At 47.7% G+C, this 22,702-nt stretch overlaps 1 protein-coding gene across 1 annotated transcript in view; it reads right to left on the bottom strand.

The window, feature by feature from the left end:
* LOC308317973 (uncharacterized protein) overlaps positions 1-22,702 on the bottom strand; it is a 62,107-nt gene that overhangs the window by 5,754 nt on the left and 33,651 nt on the right. Inside the window, exons 12-24 of the mRNA XM_080767320.1 lie at positions 22,383-22,578; positions 20,916-21,261; positions 19,496-19,814; positions 18,180-18,498; positions 16,450-16,699; positions 8,924-9,275; positions 7,115-7,351; positions 5,293-5,729; positions 4,638-4,711; positions 3,818-3,863; positions 3,567-3,646; positions 3,016-3,086; positions 1,505-1,668 (exon numbers count right to left, since the gene is read on the bottom strand). Of these exons, the coding sequence (XP_080623446.1) occupies positions 1,505-1,668; positions 3,016-3,086; positions 3,567-3,646; positions 3,818-3,863; positions 4,638-4,711; positions 5,293-5,729; positions 7,115-7,351; positions 8,924-9,275; positions 16,450-16,699; positions 18,180-18,498; positions 19,496-19,814; positions 20,916-21,261; positions 22,383-22,578 (2,891 nt within the window). The remainder of the gene's footprint in view (positions 1-1,504; positions 1,669-3,015; positions 3,087-3,566; positions 3,647-3,817; positions 3,864-4,637; positions 4,712-5,292; positions 5,730-7,114; positions 7,352-8,923; positions 9,276-16,449; positions 16,700-18,179; positions 18,499-19,495; positions 19,815-20,915; positions 21,262-22,382; positions 22,579-22,702) is intronic.

Raw genomic sequence — 22,702 nt, 5'->3', positions numbered from 1 at the left:
AGCTGGACACCAGCACGATGGTCTGGACTTTAATTAACACCAGAGGAACTCCACCTCCTGCTTCATCAAGGCACTCTGCCACCATCATCGGGACAAAGATGTTTGTATTTGGGGGCTGGAGAGGGAGTGAGTGCTACAACACCACCACCGTCAGAGTGTTTGACACAGAGAGCGGCCTCTGGCTGAACACACCTTCTACACAACAGCGTCATCCAGGAGAATGCTGTGATCATTCAGCCTTTACCCACAACGGAGAGCTGTACATATTTGGTGGATGGACGGACACAAATATGTGCGTATGGTTCGATAATCTGTGGAAATTCAATCCAGAGACCTTCTCCTGGAAGAAGGTTGAGCCCAAGGGGAACGGCCCACGTCTGAGGGAAAAGAGCTGCTGTTGCATGATGGGAGATTGTGTCATCCTCAACACGCCTGATGACGACCTGTACATCCTGTACCTCAGTCCGAGCCTCAAGACGTTATGCAAGCTAGCGGTTATTCAGTACGATCTAGATCAGTCGGAACTCCCGCACGACATCAGGTGGGAACTGGCAGCCATGACTACAAATAGCAACCGAATGAACCAGCATCTATCTTGAGGGGCCCCAGACCCTCATACAGTATGTCCAGCTTTTCTTTTTTTAGATATTGCCTGGGATTTTGGCTTCATTGATTGAGACCGAAGGTCGCAGTTAACATCCCCGAACGCCCAGGGGTATTTGGAACCAATAAATGAGGGTGCCCAGCGATTTGCTAACCGAACAGCTCCGGTTCGAACCAATCAGCGTGAGCTAAAGGCAGTCTGCTGTCTGCCGTCACCCAGCAGTCTGCTGTCTGCCGTCACCCAGCAGTCTGCTGTCTGCCGTCACCCAGCAGTCTGCTGTCTGCTGTCTGCAGTCACCCAGCAGTCTGCTGTCTGCAGTCACCCAGCAGTCTGCTGTCTGCAGTCACCCAGCAGTCTGCTGTCTGCAGTCACCCAGCAGTCTGCTGTCTGCAGTCACCCAGCAGTCTGCTGTCTGCAGTCACCCAGCAGTCTGCTGTCTGCAGTCACCCAGCAGTCTGCTGTCTGCAGTCACCCAGCAGTCTGCTGTCTGCAGTCACCCAGCAGTCTGCTGTCTGCCGTCACCCAGCAGTCTGCTGTCTGCCGTCACCCAGCAGTCTGCTGTCTGCAGTCACCCAGGCGACCTCACCTAAAGGGCGTCTTACTGGTCTATAAACTGTTATTTTTCAGTTTGAGACACATCCACAGCATGCAAATTCACCCACAAACATGTATGTACAAAACACAGACACACACATGTGCACATGCATACGTAGGAATGCGCGCACGCGTACGTGCACACGCATGCGCAGTCGCACACACGCAGGCGCAAGCAGGTGCACACACACACACACAGGCGCACGCAGGCATGCGGGCGCACACACACACACACACACACACACACACACACACACGCACACGCCTACTAAAACGAAAACTAACACACACACTTGCTTCATGGACCTGACTTGGTGCGTCTGTGGTCTCTCGTCTCCTGTCCTCTCTCTCCGGGCTGGGTAGTCTCTCTCCCCGACGTGTCTCTGCTCTCTCTCCTCAGCCGCAGTTGTCTCTCTCTCACCAGGGTCCAGTTCCTCACCAGAAACACCCGGCGCTCCACGACCAGGCTCCTGGCAACATGCACACACACACACACACACACACACACACACACACACATCTATCAGATTAGGTAGGCAGATAATATCTGCTCATTCCTGGCTTCTCTCCTGCTGTGCGGACATGCTGTCTCCCTGCCTCGCTCGCTGCTAACCTGCTGCTCATGAGGTTTTTGCTAATCCCACCGCCTCCCCAGCATCCACCTGTAGGCTCTGTGTCTAGACCCCCTACCCTGGGGGTCTTCATCCACCTGTAGGCTCTGTGTCTAGACCCCCTACCCTGGGGGTCTTCATCCACCTGTAGGCTCTGTGTCTAGACCCCCTACCCTGGGGGTCTTCGTCCACCTGTAGGCTCTGTGTCTAGACCCCCTACCCTGGGGGTCTTCATCCACCTGTAGGCTCTGTGTCTAGACCCCCTACCCTGGGGGTCTTCATCCACCTGTAGGCTCTGTGTCTAGACCCCCTCCCCTGGGGGTCTCTAACCCGCCTCCCCAGCATCCACCTGTAGGCTCTGTGTTTAGACCCCCTACCCTGGGGGGTCTTCATTCATCCTGTAGGCTACGTGTCTGTCTATAGATCCCCCTGCCCTGGGGGTCTTAATTCCATTTGGCTTATAACTTAACTAAAATGTCAATGTTTCAGGGAATGAATGGAGACGGAGCCCAAACTGTGCTTCATATTATATCAATGCTCGATTATTATGCTCAATAAATATATTATTCTTAATTCAACTTTAAGAGTTGTCCGGGTGGCTCAGTGGCTCACTTCTCTTTGGGACAACAAGGTTCAGGGTTGGATCGTGGGCTACGGCCAACTCAGCATAATGAGTTCCTTATAGCTTGGCTGATGGTAGGTGTCGCCCTCCGCCTCAGCAGTCCATCTCCCAGAGGGTCTAGCGCCGTGAAACGGGGCTTATCCCATTTTGACCTGAGATCAGATTCTAAAAATGTTCTCCTACATCCTGACAGGTTTCTGAAAAAGCTATGTTTCTATGTGTCAGTCGTTCTTCGACTTTTCAAAAAATAGCAGACCTACAAGCTCGTAGCGCGCCACTCGGTGGCGCGCTACGAGCTTGTAGATCTGCTATTTTTCAATGGCTAAAGCATAACATGATGCTAACACCAAAAGGGGTTCCCGCCCAGAATGGGTTAAACCGACAGTAAGCCCCTCCGACCTGATTGACTAAATTATGGTTTATAAGTAAGTGAATAATTACATCTGGAATATGACGTGAGAGGAGATGCATTTGATATAATCTCATGTTGTAATTTTTATCAGTTCAAGCACGTTGTAACGTTGTAAGAAACGGTGCTGTATATAAAGTTTATTATTATTATTATTATTAAGGATGATTGATACCTGTCACTGCTACTGAGTGGCTCCATGTCGAGGTGAGGGAACATGTTGATGATGTCACTGGAACAATCCTCCTGGAAACACAGGATTTATGCACTTTTAAAATGAACACTTCAGTGTGTACTGTACGTCTGTCTGTCCGTACGTCTGTCCGTACGTCCATCATGTATTATTTTGAGACAGTAGACAGTAGACACCAGCAGGAGTTATGTTCATAATTGTGATCAGAATGGACACATGGTCCTCTGTCTTTAAGGTCAGAATGGACACATGGTCCTCTGTCTTTAAGGTCAGAATGGACACATGGTCCTCTGTCTTTGACCCATTCTGACCTGAGATCAGATTCTAAAAATGTCTTCTACATCCTGACAGTTTTCTGAAAAAAGCTATGTTTCTATGTCAGTCGTTCTTCGATTTTTTTCAAAAATAGCAGACCTACAAGCTCGTAGCGCGCCACTCGGTGGCGCGCTACGAGCTTGTAGATCTGCTATTTTTCAATAGCTAAAGCATAACATGATGCCAACACCAAAATGGGTTGAGCTACTCTGACTCACCAGGGGCTGCTGGGGAGGAAGATGATGGTGATGATGATGATGATGATGATGAGGGGATATAGACCTCTCCTTCACTCGAACTGAGAGAGAGAGAGAGAGAGAGAGAGAGAGAGAGAGAGAGAGCACAGAGCAATGATGGCATTATTAAGGTAGGCCTACTACAGTATTATGTGCATTTGTTAAGATATTATACAATACCAGTGAGTGTGTGTGCGTGTGTGTGTGCGTGTGCATGTGCGTGCACTACTTACAGTAAGGCCTCTTCCTCTTCAAGGGAACTGATGGCTGTCTGACAAGCTGCAACATGCACGCACACACACACACACACACACACACACAGACACAGACACACACAGACACACACACACACACACACACACACACACACACACACACACACACACACACACACACACACACACACACGTGAAACACAACGTTGCATTACCAGGACACATACATCTCTCTGCTACCTTACTGTATATTACATTGCGTTTGTTCTGTGTTATGATAATATTAATAATAATATATTACATAATATATTATAGCAGCAACAGAGATCTGACATCACTAGACCTGTCACAATTATTACATCATCGCCTGATCGCAATTATAATAATCATTCAACGTTTTCCTTTGCACAATCGCCATAACTTCATGTTAAATATATCCAGTTTAGTTCAGTGACCATGTTGGTCACTGAACTAAATACTGGACCCAATCACCACGAGGCACACAATATTCCCAAGATATATAAAATTACATTTTGGCCTCTTCACTTTTCTGCCCTCAATATGTACTTTGCTCAGCCAATCAAATCATTGCTATGGGGTGATCAGCCAATCAAATCATCGTGTTTGTGTTCCGCTATAGTGCTGTGCAGAGCCATAGAGTAAGACAGAGTTACGACAACTCCGTTACGACAACTCAGTTTTCTGCCCACTCAATGTCGTAACTCTGTCTTACTCTATGGCTCTGGTGCTGTGTGGCGCTGCATTTTATTTAATGTAGTGTTGTGTTGTATAGATGTGTTACTGTACTGTTGTTGTGTGGTGTTAATGTTGTCGGTACCTGGTTGTTTGTCCACAGCCAGAGAATGTCGTACGGCAACTGGAAGTCAATCTTCTTCAGTCTCAGGTACTTTCCTGGGAGAGAGGAAATGATCTGTGTGAACTTATCGTTTAAGATCATATACAATACAATACGTTTCTTTTCTTTTTTTTACGGTGTGTTAGTGCTAAGAGTCGTTGCTGTCAGGAGGAAACCACCTAACTCCATTCAGACAAAACCACTTCAGACACTTCAGACGAAACCTCTTAACACCCCGAACAAATCAGAATGCCCAACGCCCGGGGGTATTTAGGACCATTACATCAGAGCGCACAGCGATTTGCAGCAAAGGAGCACATTTCAAGGTGCACCAGGTGCCATCTCTAAGTAGCTAGATGTACTGTAGCAAGCTAGATCAGCCCCTCAACAATCTGACTGATACATCTCGAGTACGCGACTCAAGGGATAATGCATACCAATTTGTGTACAATACTCAGGTGCAGTAGCAAAAAGAGTGTCCGTAAGAAGAACACACAAAATATCGAGCGGCGTTCCGAGATTATCAGCTCACAGACAGGGGGGGAAAAAAAACATTCATGTTGCCGGGCATTCTGGCCTGCAATGGTGAAAAAAGGTCACCAAAGAAAGAACAGCATGTGGTCTCATATATACTGACCCACATGTAGTGGCGCGGGCAGAAGGCTGCGTTCGTGTTCTTCATGGCTGTAGTGGTGTGGCTCTGCCGGGCCGGGCCCAGAGCACTGCTGTTGTCCTGGGCTGTGTTCATGCTGTTGTTGTGGGCTGTAGTCCTGTTGTCCTGGGCTGTGTTCATGCTGTTGTTGTGGGCTGTAGTCCTGTTGTCCTGGGCTGTGTTCATGCTGTTGTTCTGGGCTGTAGTCCTGTTGTCCTGGGCTGTGTTCATGCTGTTGTTCTGGGCTGTAGTCCTGTTGTCCTGGGCTGTGTTCATGCTGTTGTTGTGGGCTGTAGTCCTGTTGTCCTGGGCTGTGTTCATGCTGTTGTTCTGGGCTGTAGTCCTGTTGTCCTGGGCTGTGTTCATGCTGTTGTTGTGGGCTGTATCCCCAGCTGTCTCTGCTGGCCTGCTGGACAGGAGTGCTGGAAAAAAAATGCATACAACGAACAATGTCAACTGTTGTTTAGGGGCAGCGGTGGCCGAACGGTTTGCGGAGCGGTCTTGATACTGGAAGGTCGCTATAGTTCGTATCCCCGGAACGGCACGTTAAAATTACCACCGCTGAAGTGCCCTTGGCCTTAAACAAGTTCTTGAGCTTAGTCCAGTTACCCTGGGTAAACATAGTACCTTTCCTTTCCTTTGTTTAGTTTGACTAAAGACTAAAGAGAGTAAAAAGCAACGTGAAAACCTTTTTTTTTGTCTCCAGCAGCATCACTTAAAACAAGGTGTCCCCAAACCTTTTAGGCCGTGCACCCCCTGTTACCTCCCGACCTACGTAGCTGATATACGGTGCCACCCAATAGAGCAATCTCTCGCTTTGATATCACTGAAGATGCGCTAGGACGTGTAGCCTATAGAGCGCCGCAGTCCCGCCCCCTTTCAGAAAAGCGAGTGGCCCAGGAAGTGGAAGCCCCATGCATTCTCCCATCGGCACTTTTAATATAATTTATTTAAAGACGGTTACGCCGCGGACAAAGCCAATTCGGATCGTGACAAATCATGACAATGAACACAATGTTTTGGGCCGATCAAATAATTTATAAGACGAAAAATAAAACAAATAGTGTTGTCTCCTGACTTTCTTTTCTTCTTTCTAATGATTTGATCGTCCCAAAATATTGTGTTCATTGTCATGATTCGTCACGATCCGAATTGGCTTTGTCCGCGGCGTAACCGTCTTTAAATAAATTATATTAAAAGTGCCGATGGCAGAATGCATGGGGCTTCCACTTCCTGGGCCACTCGCTTTTCTGAAAGGGGGCGGGACTGCTGCGCTCTATACTGTACATGTAGATGGCTCCTATAACCATGGCCGCGCCGCACGCAAACAGAAGGCCCAGATGGAGACCGACAGCACTGTGGAGATCACACAGGACAGGGACATGGCGAGCGACTTGACGACGTCGGCGGCGGCGTACCTCACCACCACGGCCACCAGGAGGCCCCCGAACGCACTGTTGAAAACGACCGCCCACACCGCGGGCGTGTAGCCGAAGAAGAAGAAGAAGCCCTTATAGCGGAGACCGCGGCGCCGTCTTTCCACCAGACTCTCCCAGCATGCCGAGGGCCAAAGTATTCTAGAACATCACTAATGAGTCTGATCTCTCTTCAGATGCTTCTTGGTTAGGTCAGAAATGAGGACAGAACATCACTGTTCTGATCAAATACCATGGAGACACACACACACACACACACACACACACACACACACACACACACACACACACACACACACACACACACACACACACACACACACACACACACACACACACACACACACACAATAGTTCAAACTGTATCTCACTCTGTAGTTTTATAGTCGTCAGAGTAGAGCCCCGCCGTCAGGAACTTCTTGGTGGGCGGACCTTCAGACCTCTCCTCCTCCTCCCCCACCTCCCCCTCCTCTTCCTCCTCCTCCTCCTCCTCCCCGTCCTCCCATTGGCCGGCTGCAGTTCGGGGCGAGCCCTGCTCAATCTCCGATTGGACGAAACACGACGAGGGCGCGGCCGCACAGCTCTCTGGTCTGTCCTCCACGACGACACTAAAAAAAGAAAAGGGATGAAGCGAGATAGAGTGATAGAGTGACAGAGTGAATGATAGAGAGAATAAAAGAGAGAGAGAAAAGGCACTGGTTTAGCACACAGTGCTGAAAACCATGTGTTAAATAGATTAGATTACTGGTTGGACATGGAAACCATGTGTTAATAACCCATTATGACCTGAGATCAGATTCATACGAGGTTTCCACTGGACACACACTGGTCTGATTAACCCCATTCTGACCCGAGATCAGATTCTAAAAATGTCAGTCGTTCTCGGTGGCGCGCTATGAGCTTGTAGATCTGCTATTTTTCAATAGCTGAAGCATAACATGATGCTAACACCATTAGATTACTGGTTGGACATGGAAACCATGTGTTAAATAATAATGAATTGCATTTTTAATGAATTGCATTTTTATAGCGCTTTTCCAAGTGCTCAAAGCGCTTTACAACGGTTCATTCATTCATACATTGGGAGGTGAAGCAGCGAACAGTCGACGCCAGCGTCCTCACTTCCCACCCCCCAATCCAACCCTTGATGCTGAGTGTCAAGCAGGGAGGCACTGGGTCCCATTATTTAGAGTCTTTGGTAGGTTAGATTACTGGTTGGACATGGAAACCAATGTGTGTGTGTGAATGTGTGTGTGAATGTGTGTTTGAATGGGTGTGTGAATGGGTGTGTGAATGTGTGTGTGAATGTGCATGTGAATGTGTGTGTGAATGTGTGTGTGAATGTGCATGTGAATGTGTGTGTGTGAATGTGTGTGTGAATGTGCATGTGCATGTGAATGTGTGTGTGTGTGTGTGTGTGTGTGTGTGTGTGTGTGTGTGTGTGAATGTGCATGTGAATGTGTGTGTGAATGTGCATGTGAATGTGTGTGTGAATGGGTGAATGTGTGTGTGAATGTGTGTGAATGGGTGAATGTGTGTGTGAATGTGTGTGTGTGTGTGTGTGTGTGTGTGTGTTTGAATGGGTGTGTGAATGGGTGTGTGAATGTGTGTGTGAATGTGCATGTGAATGTGTGTGTGAATGTGTGTGTGAATGTGCATGTGAATGTGTGTGTGTGAATGTGTGTGTGAATGTGCATGTGCATGTGAATGTGTGTGTGTGTGTGTGTGTGTGTGTGTGTGTGTGTGTGTGTGTGAATGTGCATGTGAATGTGTGTGTGAATGTGCATGTGAATGTGTGTGTGAATGGGTGAATGTGTGTGTGAATGTGTGTGAATGGGTGAATGTGTGTGTGAATGTGTGTGTGTGTGTGTGTGTGTGTGTGTGTGTGTGTGTGAATGTGCATGTGAATGTGTGTGTGAATGGGTGAATGTGTGTGTGTGAATGGGTGAATGTGTGTGTGAATGTGTGTGTGTGAATGGGTGAATGTGTGTGAATGTGTGTGTGTGTGTGTGTGTGAACGTGTGTGTGAATGGGTGAATGTGTGTGTGTGTGAATGGGTGAATGTAATGCACAGCCTCTGTTAAAGCGCCTTGGATAAAAGGCGCTTTATAAATGCACCATTTACCATTTTTCCCCGGAAGCACTACAGTACACTACTATGTGTTTAAATCAGTGCCTACCTCTGACTGCAGGGGGCGCTGGGGTACTTCTGCTTCCGGCCTCTCTTTCTCTTCAGCTGCGCGCACGACTCCCTGTCGTCCTCCCCTCCCCCTCCCCCTCCTCCCGCCTCCTCCCTGCGTGCGTTGGGGAGGTGGTGGGGGGTGTTGCGGGGGTGGGCGGAGACCAGGGGGAGGTGGTGGTGGTGGTGGTGGGAGGAGGAGGAGGAGGAGGAGGGCAGCGGGGGGTACTTCCTGGGTCTGCCCGGACCACGCTTCTTAACGGGAGCCTCGGTGCCAACGCCTCCGCCACCGCCACCGCCCCACAGCAGGGCGGCCGGTTCAAGTCCCACGGGCCGGCGCCTCCCGGAGGCACCTTGGGAGAGAGAGAGAGAGAGAGAGAGAGAGAGAGAGAGAGAGAGTGAGAGAGTGAAAGAGAGAGAGAGCTTTTTGATTCACATCTTTGACAAAAATGCATATCGTTGCTAAAATGATTCTTCTGCCTATACGTGTAGCCTGGGCACCATTTCATTTCGGTATATGATCCGTGCTTGAGCCGGATGATATGCTTACGTCATGTTGTAGGCAATGGTTTGCCTACAACAAAAAGGAAGCTGTTTGTTGCTTCCTGTTTGATTAAAAGCAATAAAAGCTCTCGTAAGCGAGAGCTTTTATTGAGAGGGAAAAGGAAGTTGTCGCCGCCTGTTCATCCTGTCTGGCGACTACAAAACAATACTACAGCATGACGTAACCACATCATCCGGCCCCAGGCGGGATCATACGGACTTTTGAAACAGAGACCAGGCTTTCCTCCGAGGCGGTGGAAAGCCTGGTGAGGCGAGGTTACTATACGTGTCATTCTCTGCGCCATTTTGAAATAGGGTTGAAAGTAACCAAATGTCCTAGTTTTCCTTGTTAGTTCCATTTTAAACTGTTGTTTTATCAACGTTTTCTTTTTAAATGCCAGCTGACGACTTTGAAGGGCTCGTCGCGGCCGTGAAGCGCGTCAGCTCGGCATAAACAAAAGTTGGCGCTCTCTAAATACCTTTATGTGAGCGTCGCTCTGCTCTCTAAATAACCGTATGTGAGCGTCACTCTGCTCTCTAAATACCTTTATGTGAGCGTCTCCTCTGCTCTCTAAATACCTTTATGTGAGCGTCTCCTCTGCTCTCTAAATACCTTTATGTGAGCGTCTCCTCTGCTCTCTAAATACCTTTATGTGAGCGTCGCTCTGCTCTCTAAATACCTTTATGTGAGCGTCGCTCTGCTCTCTAAATACCTTTATGTGAGCGTCGCTCTGCTCTCTAAATACCTTTATGTGAGCGTCGCTCTGCTCTCTAAATACCTTTATGTGAGCGTCACTCTGCTCTCTAAATACCTTTATGTGAGCGTCGCTCTGCTCTCTAAATACCTTTATGTGAGCGTCGCTCTGCTCTCTAAATACCTTTATGTGAGCGTCACTCTGCTCTCTAAATACCCGTATGTATGTGAGCGTCACTCTGCTCTCTAAATACCTTTATGTGAGCGTCTCCTCTGCTCTCTAAATACCCGTCTGTGAGCGTCACTCTGCTCTCTAAATACCTTTATGTGAGCGTCACTCTGCTCTCTAAATACCTTTATGTGAGCGTCTCCTCTGCTCTCTAAATACCCGTCTGTGAGCGTCGCTCTGCTCTCTAAATACCCGTATGTATGTGAGCGTCTCCTCTGCTCTCTAAATACCTTTATGTGAGCGTCGCTCTGCTCTCTAAATACCTTTATGTGAGCGTCGCTCTGCTCTCTAAATACCCGTATGTGAGCGTCACTCTGCTCTCTAAATACCTTTATGTGAGCGTCACTCTGCTCTCTAAATACCTTTATGTGAGCGTCACTCTGCTCTCTAAATACCTTTATGTGAGCGTCTCCTCTGCTCTCTAAATACCTTTATGTGAGCGTCGCTCTGCTCTCTAAATACCTTTATGTGAGCTCTGCTCTGCTCTCTAAATACCTGTATGTATGTGAGCGTTACTCTGCTCTCTAAATACCTTTATGTGAGCGTCTCCTCTGCTCTCTAAATACCTTTATGTGAGCGTCGCTCTGCTCTCTAAATACCTTTATGTGAGCGTCTCCTCTGCTCTCTAAATACCTTTATGTGAGCGTCTCCTCTGCTCTCTAAATACCTTTATGTGAGCGTCTCCTCTGCTCTCTAAATACCTTTATGTGAGCGTCGCTCTGCTCTCTAAATACCTTTATGTGAGCGTCTCCTCTGCTCTCTAAATACCTTTATGTGAGCGTCGCTCTGCTCTCTAAATACCTTTATGTGAGCGTCTCCTCTGCTCTCTAAATACCTTTATGTGAGCGTCTCCTCTGCTCTCTAAATACCTTTATGTGAGCGTCTCCTCTGCTCTCTAAATACCTTTATGTGAGCGTCGCTCTGCTCTCTAAATACCTTTATGTGAGCGTCGCTCTGCTCTCTAAATACCTTTATGTGAGCGTCGCTCTGCTCTCTAAATACCTTTATGTGAGCGTCGCTCTGATCTCTAAATACCTTTATGTGAGCGTCTCCTCTGATCTCTAAATACCTTTATGTGAGCGTCTCCTCTGCTCTCTAAATACCTTTATGTGAGCGTCTCCTCTGCTCTCTAAATACCTTTATGTGAGCGTCTCCTCTGCTCTCTAAATACCTTTATGTGAGCGTCTCCTCTGCTCTCTAAATACCTTTATGTGAGCGTCGCTCTGCTCTCTAAATACCTTTATGTGAGCGTCGCTCTGCTCTCTAAATACCTTTATGTGAGCGTCGCTCTGCTCTCTAAATACCTTTATGTGAGCGTCGCTCTGCTCTCTAAATACCCGTATGTATGTGAGCGTCGCTCTGCTCTCTAAATACCCGTATGTATGTGAGTGTCGCTCTGCTCTCTAAATACCTTTATGTGAGCGTCGCTCTGATCTCTAAATACCCGTATGTATGTGAGCGTCGCTCTGCTCTCTAAATACCTTTATGTGAGCGTCGCTCTGCTCTCTAAATACCCGTATGTATGTGAGCGTCGCTCTGCTCTCTAAATACCCGTATGTATGTGAGCGTCGCTCTGCTCTCTAAATACCCGTATGTATGTGAGCGTCGCTCTGCTCTCTAAATACCCGTATGTATGTGAGCGTCGCTCTGCTCTCTAAATACCTTTATGTGAGCGTCGCTCTGCTCTCTAAATACCCGTATGTATGTGAGCGTCGCTCTGCTCTCTAAATACCCGTATGTATGTGAGCGTCGCTCTGCTCTCTAAATACCCGTATGTATGTGAGCGTCGCTCTGCTCTCTAAATACCCGTATGTATGTGAGCGTCTCCTCTGCTCTCTAAATACCCGTATGTATGTGAGCGTCGCTCTGCTCTCTAAATACCTTTATGTGAGCGTCGCTCTGCTCTCTAAATACCTTTATATGAGCGTCTCCTCTGCTCTCTAAATACCCGTATGTGAGCTCTGCTCTGCTCTCTAAATACCTTTATGTGAGCGTCGCTCTGCTCTCTAAATACCTTTATGTGAGCGTCGCTCTGCTCTCTAAATACCTTTATGTGAGCGTCGCTCTGCTCTCTAAATACCTTTATGTGAGCGTCGCTCTGCTCTCTAAATACCTTTATGTGAGCGTCGCTCTGCTCTCTAAATACCTTTATGTGAGCGTCGCTCTGCTCTCTAAATACCAGTATGTATGTGAGCGTGGCTCTGCTCTCTAAATACCTTTATGTGAGCGTCGCTCTGCTCTCTAAATACCTTTATGTGAGCGTCGCTCTGCTCTCTAAATACCTTTATGTGAGCGTCTCCTCTGCTCTCTAAATACCTTTATGTGAGCGTCTCCTCTGCTCTCTAAATACCTTTATGTGAGCGTCTCCTCTGCTCTCTAAATACCTTTATGTGAGCGTCGCTCTGATCTCTAAATACCTTTATGTGAGCGTCTCCTCTGCTCTCTAAATACCTTTATGTGAGCGTCTCCTCTGCTCTCTAAATACCTTTATGTGAGCGTCTCCTCTGCTCTCTAAATACCTTTATGTGAGCGTCTCCTCTGCTCTCTAAATACCTTTATGTGAGCGTCGCTCTGCTCTCTAAATACCTTTATGTGAGCGTCGCTCTGCTCTCTAAATACCTTTATGTGAGCGTCGCTCTGCTCTCTAAATACCTTTATGTGAGCGTCGCTCTGCTCTCTAAATACCCGTATGTATGTGAGCGTCGCTCTGCTCTCTAAATACCCGTATGTATGTGAGCGTCGCTCTGCTCTCTAAATACCTTTATGTGAGCGTCGCTCTGATCTCTAAATACCCGTATGTATGTGAGCGTCGCTCTGCTCTCTAAATACCTTTATGTGAGCGTCGCTCTGCTCTCTAAATACCTTTATGTGAGCGTCGCTCTGCTCTCTAAATACCTTTATGTGAGCGTCGCTCTGCTCTCTAAATACCCGTATGTATGTGAGCGTCGCTCTGCTCTCTAAATACCCGTATGTATGTGAGCGTCGCTCTGCTCTCTAAATACCCGTATGTATGTGAGCGTCGCTCTGCTCTCTAAATACCCGTATGTATGTGAGCGTCGCTCTGCTCTCTAAATACCTTTATGTGAGCGTCGCTCTGCTCTCTAAATACCCGTATGTATGTGAGCGTCGCTCTGCTCTCTAAATACCCGTATGTATGTGAGCGTCGCTCTGCTCTCTAAATACCTTTATGTGAGCGTCGCTCTGCTCTCTAAATACCTTTATATGAGCGTCTCCTCTGCTCTCTAAATACCCGTATGTGAGCTCTGCTCTGCTCTCTAAATACCTTTATGTGAGCGTCGCTCTGCTCTCTAAATACCTTTATGTGAGCGTCGCTCTGCTCTCTAAATACCTTTATGTGAGCGTCGCTCTGCTCTCTAAATACCTTTATGTGAGCGTCGCTCTGCTCTCTAAATACCTTTATGTGAGCGTCGCTCTGCTCTCTAAATACCTTTATGTGAGCGTCGCTCTGCTCTCTAAATACCAGTATGTATGTGAGCGTCGCTCTGCTCTCTAAATACCTTTATGTGAGCGTCGCTCTGCTCTCTAAATACCAGTATGTATGTGAGCGTCGCTCTGCTCTCTAAATACCTTTATGTGAGCGTCGCTCTGCTCTCTAAATACCTTTATGTGAGCGTCTCCTCTGCTCTCTAAATACCTTTATGTGAGCGTCGCTCTGCTCTCTAAATACCTGTATGTGAGCGTTGCTCTGCTCTCTAAATACCTGTATGTGACGCTCTGCTCTCTAAATACCTGTATGTGAGCGTCACTCTGCTCTCTAAATACCTGTATGTGAGCGTTGCTCTGCTCTCTAAATACCTTTATGTGAGCGTCTCCTCTGCTCTCTAAATACCTTTATGTGAGCGTCTCCTCTGCTCTCTAAATACCTTTATGTGAGCGTCGCTCTGCTCTCTAAATACCTTTATGTGAGCGTCTCCTCTGCTCTCTAAATACCTTTATGTGAGCGTCTCCTCTGCTCTCTAAATACCTTTATGTGAGCGTCTCCTCTGCTCTCTAAATACCTGTATGTATGTGAGCGTCGCTCTGCTCTCTAAATACCCGTATGTATGTGAGCGTCGCTCTGCTCTCTAAATACCTTTATGTGAGCGTCGCTCTGCTCTCTAAATACCAGTATGTATGTGAGCGTCGCTCTGCTCTCTAAATACCTTTATGTGAGCGTCGCTCTGCTCTCTAAATACCTGTATGTGAGCGTCACTCTGCTCTCTAAATACCTTTATGTGAGCGTCTCCTCTGCTCTCTAAATACCTGTATGTGAGCGTCTCCTCTGCTCTCTAAATACCTGTATGTGAGCGTCTCCTCTGCTCTCTAAATACCTTTATGTGAGCGTCTCCTCTGCTCTCTAAATACCTGTATGTGAGCGTCTCCTCTGCTCTCTAAATACCTGTATGTGAGCGTCACTCTGCTCTCTAAATACCAGTATGTGAGCGTCGCTCTGCTCTCTAAATACCCGTATGTATGTGAGCGTCTCCTCTGCTCTCTAAATACCCGTATGTATGTGAGCGTCGCTCTGCTCTCTAAATACCCGTATGTATGTGAGCGTCGCTCTGCTCTCTAAATACCCGTATGTATGTTTCCACTGGACAACACACTGGTCTGATGAACCCATTCTGACCTGAGATCAGATTCTAAAAAAATGTCAGTCTGTCTTCGATTTTTCAAAAATAGCAGACCTACAAGCTCGTAGCGCGCCACTCGGTGGCGCGCTATGAGCTTGTAGGTCTGCTATTTTTCAATAGCTAAAGCATAACATGATGCTAACACCCAAAATGGGTTCCCGGTCAGAATGGGTTATATGCAGGGCAAAACTCCAAATTCTTAAACCTTAACCTCTAAAAAGTCTAATCTCTCCATACGCATTCTGCTGACAGCGCACTCTGTCAAAGCCTTAAGAGGGAAAGAAATATGTATTTTTCTTCCTTTATTTTTTTTACCAAATGCGTTCCCAGATTGCTAAATGATTCCTAACCCTAAGCCCCAAAATCAGTTTCAACCAAAAAAAAACTACGCTCGCTTGCGCATGCACGCACACACACAGTGACTCACACATGCACACACAGTGACTCACGCACGCACGCAGGCACGTATGCACACACACACACACACACACACACACGCAACGCACGCACGCACACAAACTGTGACTCAGCGGTACAGTGAGGTGAGTCATCATACACATGGTTTACAGATTAGCCGCGGTGGACGAAGAAATACCACTAAGTATTATCAATACCACAGAGTAGAAACACTCAATTTAAAAAGCCTGGTCATCTAAAAAGTACTTGGGTAAAAGTATTGGCATGAAAATATATATACTTAAAGTACTCTACTATTATGCAGAATGTTTCACAGGTTACAAATTAATACAATGTTTCAACATCTTTTGAAAATGGCTATATAGGGCTGAAGTGGTACAATCTGCAAAGTAACTAAAGTTTACAAATAATTGCAGTGGAGTGAAAAGTAGGCTACAACAATATTGCCTCTGAGATGTAGTGGAGTAGAAGTCAAAGTAAAAGTGCGTGGGTGGGTGCGTGTGTGTGTGTGTGTGTGTGTGTGTGTGTGCGTGTGTGCGTGGGTGCTATGTCACAACACTTCCCCAACAGACCAGATCACAGGCCTTTCTGGGAACCGCATTAAAAACACATTATGATGGGTACACACGTTTGTTAATGTACAACACTGTCCCTGTGTGAGTGTGTGTGTGTGTGTGTGTGTGTGTGTGTGTGTGTGTGTGTGTGTGTGTGTGTGTGCGTGCGTCAGGAATGCTCCCTATTTTTCCATAATCATCTCCCATTTCTAATCATTTCAAGTTGAATGTCTGTCTGTCTGTCCGTCTGTCTGTCTGTCTGTCTGCCTGCCTGCCTGCCTGTCTACCTGTTCACTTCAAATTTGGATTTTAAGTGAAAATTTTTAACTACAATCTTTGCTTCTATGGGGGTCCTAGGAACTACATATTTTGATCCATCCATCCACCCATCCATCCATCTACCCACCCATCCATCCATCCACCCATCCACCCATCCATCCATCCATCCTTCCTCACCTTCTCTCGTCTCGGTCCAAACCGACCCCTCCCTCCTCTCTCCTGGGCTCCTATTGGTCCAGACCGACCCCTCCCTCCTCTCTCCTGGGCTCCTATTGGTCCTGGCTCTCGTGGGGCCCCTCCCCCCGGTCGCCACGGCAGCGGAGGCAAACAGGTTGGTGTGCAGGGGAGAGGGGGCGGGGCTTTCCCCTCTCTCCTCCTCCTCATCATCATCATCATCATCGTCGTCATCCTCCTCCTCCTCATAGGCCTGTCAAGATCATGACATTTTAGTTGACGTCTTTTCTCCCTTGAGGGAGAAAGGGCAACAGCCAGGGGTCAGTTTGACCCAAATGAAAGGGTAACAGCCAGGGGTCAGTTTGACCCAAATGAAGAAAGGGTAACAGCCAGGGGTCAGTTTGACCCAAATGAAAGGGTAACAGCCAGGGGTCAGTTTGACCCAAATGAAAGGGTAACAGCCAGGGGTCAGTTTGACCCAAATGAAAGGGTAACAGCCAGGGGTCAGTTTGACCCAAATGAAAGGGTAACAGCCAGGGGTCAGTTTGACCCAAATGAAAGGGTAACAGCCAGGGGTCAGTTTGACCCAAATGAAAGGGTAACAGCCAGGGGTCAGTTTGACCCAAATGAAAGGGTAACAGCCAGGGGTCAGCTTGACCCAAATGAAAGGGTAACAGCCAGGGGTCAGTTTGACCCAAATTAATAGGCAGAGATAAGCAGTGCTGGGAAAAGTAGCCTACTCAATTGTTTTACTTAAGTAAAAGTACTAATACTGCAATTTAGAACTACTTTGTTACAAGTAAAAGTTCGGACTTGAAAATGTACTTGAGTAAAAGTACAAAAGTATCAGCATCAAAATGCACTTAAAGTACTAAAAGTAAAAGTAGTCATTGTGCAGAATGTGCCATTTCAACAAGTTCAAAATGTGTACAAAATCTATCTACCAAAATCTAAAATCAAATGGCCAAAATGTATCTGGGTTGAAGTGGTTAATGGATGTTTTCTAATCAAGATTTAAATCTCCAAATTAACTTTTTTCAAATAATTCTAGTGGAGTAAAAGTACAGATTTTGGCTCTGAGATGTAGTGCAGGTGAGAAAACAAACCCATAAAGATAACCAGTAAGACGCGCAAACGCGGGAAGCGAACGCAGCTCGTACATATTTGGGTTTTGGACGTATAGCTGCTTTGGGGACTCCTTATATGGTTATGGCTGAGTCATGGTGACGTAATCACTCAGCTCCATATATGGGCACAAAAGCGGGACAGACAGACACACAGACAGATAGACAGACAGACACACAGACAGACATTATCTGCTAGGTCTCATAGTAAGTGCTCACTGCGTTCGCAATAAACAAATAATTAGTAACGAGTAAGACGCGCAAACGCGGGAAGCGAACGCACTCAGCTCCATATATGGGCACAAAAGGGGCCAGGTCCACAACAAACAAATCACTGGCCCCTTTTGTGCCCATATATGGAGCTGAGTGGACCTGGCCCCTTTTGTGCCCATATATGGAGCTGAGTGATTGCTGATGCAACACACGCCATATTTGGATAGCGGGACAGACGGACATACAGACACACACACAGACAGACACACAGACATGATCTGCTAGGTCTCATAGTAAGTGCAATCAATCAATCAATCAACCAATCAAAGACGAACCCAATAAAGATAAATGGAAATGATTAGAACTATTACTCCGAAATAATGGCGATTATCTCACCTCCTGGTCGTCCCTCTTGTCTTCATCTCCTCCTCCTCTGGCTGCCTGGCGGTCAACCGCGCCCCTCCCAGGGGGGGAGAAGTCCCTCCAGCCCCCGCCGCCGCCGCTGCCCCCGGCCCCCAGGCCCCCCCACCCGCCTCCGAACAGCGCCAGGTGGGAGGAGCCGAGCCGCGGCGAGGAGAGCAGCGCCGACGCGCCCACGTGTCTGAACCTCTCCGACGGAGGAGGAGGAGGAGGAGGAGGAGGAGGAGGAGCAGCGCGGGAGGAAGAGGAGGCCTCCGTCGAAGACGAAGAGGAGAAGAGGGAGTCTTTCCCGTACCTGCAGAGGGAGTAATTTCAGAAAAGAAACAGGGGTTGGAAAAACAAAAACAAAAAAGGATTTAGAATTAGCTTTACTCCATAAAATAAATGGTCACTAAATAAGTGATAAATATCACTGTTTTTGACCCATTCCATTATCTATGCGGTTTTGTGCCGTTTTTCAGCCTCTTTTTCCTCAAAAAAAAAAAGACTTACAACATGTCATAAGCCCCACTTCCGAGATAGCGAACATTTTCGCTATTCGCTTGGAGGGGTGAAAGGAGACAATTAGTGTGGTCGTATCTGATACTTCAGTGACCGCGGAGAGCAAAGGTCGGTTTCTCAGTGGATTTATCATCTATGACGGTTAAAAAACTAATTGAGCCCCCGCCGCCCAAATCCATATGGCCACCATTAACAACCTGTTGAGGCACAATAAGGCAGCAGGCAACAACACCAGATACATCTGTCTAAACCATAGACACCAGACGACTCGCTCTGTCTTCTGGTCTGTGGAAACATGTAAAATAACATTCCCACCTATAATACTTCGTAATCAAAATCGTAATCAAGTGCGATTGGAAGCGAAGCGAAACCCCCGTTTTTGCTCGGAGTAGAATGCGGTTCTTTGATACGCATTGGGATTCGAATGAGCCTTCACACATGCCAAACAAAGTGCACTTTCTGACAATGCACAGCAGGATTCGTCTTAATCACAGCAAAGCTCTCTGGTGTGAATGTCACCTAAGAGCACTGTGGCATTTACTGTTGCTACACTTACAAATATAAAATTACAAACGTTAACCCATAGTCATATTCAGATATTTGGCATACATATTGAGGTAGAAAGTAAAAAATATATATAATATATATATTTTTTTTAATTGAACGGTACTTTATAATTGACAATTTACTTTTCGGGCAAGTAGAACCTCTGAGACCTTAGAAGTCAACACCTGGCCGGGGTGGCAATTGCCGGCCGCTAATGCCCCAAATGGCGCCCCCTCCTGGCGTACCTGCGCTGCCAAGCCGACTCCTTCGCCCCGCTCGGCGCTGGCACCGCCGCCGCCTCCCGTCTCCTCTCGCCGGCCACCGCCGCCATGCCGTGCATGAACCCTGACCTGGGCTTCTGTCCGCCGCCTTTGACCCCCGTCAGCCCCCTCCTCCTCTCCGCTGTCTCCTCCTCCTCCTCCTCTTCCTCCTCGCCTCCACCCAGCGCCTCCTCCTGCTCCTGCTGGCGCTGACGAAGGAGGTGTCTGCGTTTTCGCTTCTCACTCCGGCCTCCTCCTCCTCCTCCTCCTCCTCCACACCCACAACCTCCCGTCTCCCTGTCGCCTGAGAGAGAGACAAACACATGGAAAGATAAAGTCAATTCATACAATCTTACAATTTTTTTAATATATTTTTTATCCCACGATTTTGTAACCCAATTTTCACCTCTGTGCCAATCATCTACTGTGATCCTGGGCTCTACACACCCTCCGCCAACCTGGGGAGAGCAACGGACTTAACTCATGCTCCCTTCATGCCTGAGTGTCCAAGTTGCTCCTTTACAACCTGACAGGGGGGAGTTTCCCTGGTTGGACGTAGCGTGTGGAAGGTACACGTTATTCCAACCAGTTCCTTTCCCCTCCATCAGGTGCCCCGGCTGGCCAGGGGGAGGCAGTTTAGAGACCATCAATCAATGATCATTTTAGATGGTGATGACGGTACAAATCTCTGCTGTCGGGGAAGAAACCAGCCGGCTCCAAAATGTTCATTCTCCATTCAGAAAATTAAATATATACATTTTTCAGGAAATTAAGAAAACCTTATATTTTGAAAACAAAGCAATACCGCCTCATCAAAGTTGATCTTGTGACTTTATATATCGTCAATGACTTGCATGAGAGAGGGGGGAGAGGTGGTGGAGTTAGCTGCTTTAGCAGACAGTTTGTGGGTCCGATCATGGAGTTGAGAGGTTTTGTCCGAAGCGCTTTTTACTACTTTTTCTTACGTTGCCACTCAGCCGCTGTGATATTTGATTGTACATTCCATTTTATTTCTGAGTGGTGCTAGCCACTCCATTACGCAGCAACGTGTGTCTGACTGTATATGTCCAATAATGCCAATCCAAATAGTTTAGCAACTGTTGCTCTGCTGGGCAAGCTTTCACCACCTCATAGCTGTCAATGGCCCGGTTTCCCAAAGGACACGTGGTGTAAGAGGTATGGTGTTGTAGCACATGCTCAGATGCTCCTCTAGGCCGCACACAGAAGCCTGTGAACATAAGACATTACGTGCATAGACGTGCCACGCAGTGGTAGAGGCCTCAGGCCTGGTATGGTATAGGCCTCAGGTCATAAAAACTAAAAAATACAAATAAATGAAAATAAATCTCATGAAACCTTTAAAAAAATAACAATGACCGATATGAATAAAAACTAACTAACTAACCTCCCTCTCCTCCTCCTCCTAGCCCCGCCTCCCCGCGGAGCAGCAGCCTGCTGCGGCGCCCCCGGTGGAAGCGGGCGGGGTTGAGCAGGAAGTGATGCGGGGGGTGGGCGGCGTACTGGTGGGGGGGAGGAGGGGTGTGGTGTGGCAGCGGTGGCGGGTGGAGGTGGTGTGGGTGGTGGTGGTGGTGGTTGTGGTGGGGGTGGTGGGAGGAGGAGGAGGAGGAGGGGTGGTGGTGGTGGTGGGGGGAGGAGTAGAGCTGGTGGTGGGGGCCGGCGGGGGGCGGCGCGGAGGACTGTGGGGGGAGGGGGTACCCTCTGGTGTAGAAGCCCAGCTCGTCTATGCCATCCTGGAAGGGGGTGGGGGGGGAGGGGGCAGAGGGGGGGGAGGTAAGCAACATCAAGCAAAAGGAAAATTAGCGTCTCCGGATGTTATCAGATGATTTAATCTCCGTCATCAACAGCATTCAATGAAGCCATTTTCTGTTGTCGGCCATTGTACCGTCGTGGCATTGGTCCCGTGGTTTAACGATTACTGACCGTATAACGGCTATATCTCTACCCCTAACTCTAACCTTAAAGGGACACTTCACCCTTTTTGCAAAAAGATATATGTTAATGACGTTTAGAAGCTTTAGAACACTTTCCTGGGGGTATTTATGTGTGTAATATGTGGATTTAGATATTTTAGATTGTAGCAGTGAGCCTGTTGTCTCTGATGTCATGGACACTGGTCTCACTACCTTCCTGGACAACATTTCCCATAATTCTTTGGTCCACTGCTCCTCCTATGTGGATAGGGGGAGAGCTGTCTTACTGAGACAACATGTAGTCCAGGAAGGAAGTGAGCCCAGTGTCCATGACATCAGAGACAACAGGCTCACTGCTACAATCTAAAATATCTAAAACCACATATTACACACATAAATACCCCCAGGAAAGTAATCTAAAGCTTCTAAACGTCATTAACATATATTTTTTTGCAAAAAGGGTGAAGTGTCCCTTTAACCGGCCATGTAATTCCCTTAACCTCATGTCAGTCTTAATAAGCCCAACACACACCGTCTGTGAAGCGGGTGCGGCAACGCCTGGAAAATAGAACAGTGGCGTATCGGAGTGTCAGGCGAGGCGTGAACGCGCACGTCGGACGCCGCCGGTGTGCGATAGGTTCATTGAAAATAACGGAGGCGGCTGTTTTGACGCGCTGCGTTCGCAGACGGTGTGTGTTGGGCTTCAACCGGCCGTGTAATTCCCTTAACCTCATATCATTAATATACCTTAGAGCTGTTGTGTGGAAATAATAAAAATGTCTTTCCTAGAACTGGAGGTATGAATAAAAATCATTAACATGGTGAATCACGTCTTGATGAAGATGTGATTCACCATGTTAATGATTTTTTTTCACAACAAGAAAAACACGTTAAAGACGTCTTTGGCGCGGCGAATGAGTCTTAACACGTGACAGACTCACCTGGGGGAGGAGCTTGGAGGGGGCGGGGCAGCCGCAGGGCGCCCTGCGGAGGAGGGGCTGGCAGGGGGAGGGGTAGAAGGGCGCGGCCACCGAGGGGTGAGGCGAGTAGAAGCCGTTCAGGTTGATCCGGTAGATGTTGGAGGAGGAGGAGCGCCCCCCGGAGGCCGCCGATGGATGTGGCGTCCCGTGAGTAGGCCTGTGTGTGTGAGCACCGTGACATTGTAGTTGAACCATTTCCTTGTCATAATTAATACAGATCATTACAATTAAATAATAAAATTAAATTGTAATTAGACCAGACAGTGGACCTTGTGGTTAAG

Source organism: Protomyctophum bolini, assembly GCF_963924005.1.
Source record: "Protomyctophum bolini genome assembly, chromosome: 7".
NCBI classification, from domain to species: Eukaryota; Metazoa; Chordata; class Actinopteri; order Myctophiformes; family Myctophidae; genus Protomyctophum; species Protomyctophum bolini.
The sequence above is the reverse complement of the archived record's forward strand: the minus strand, read 5'-3'. Positions and strand labels throughout refer to the sequence as shown.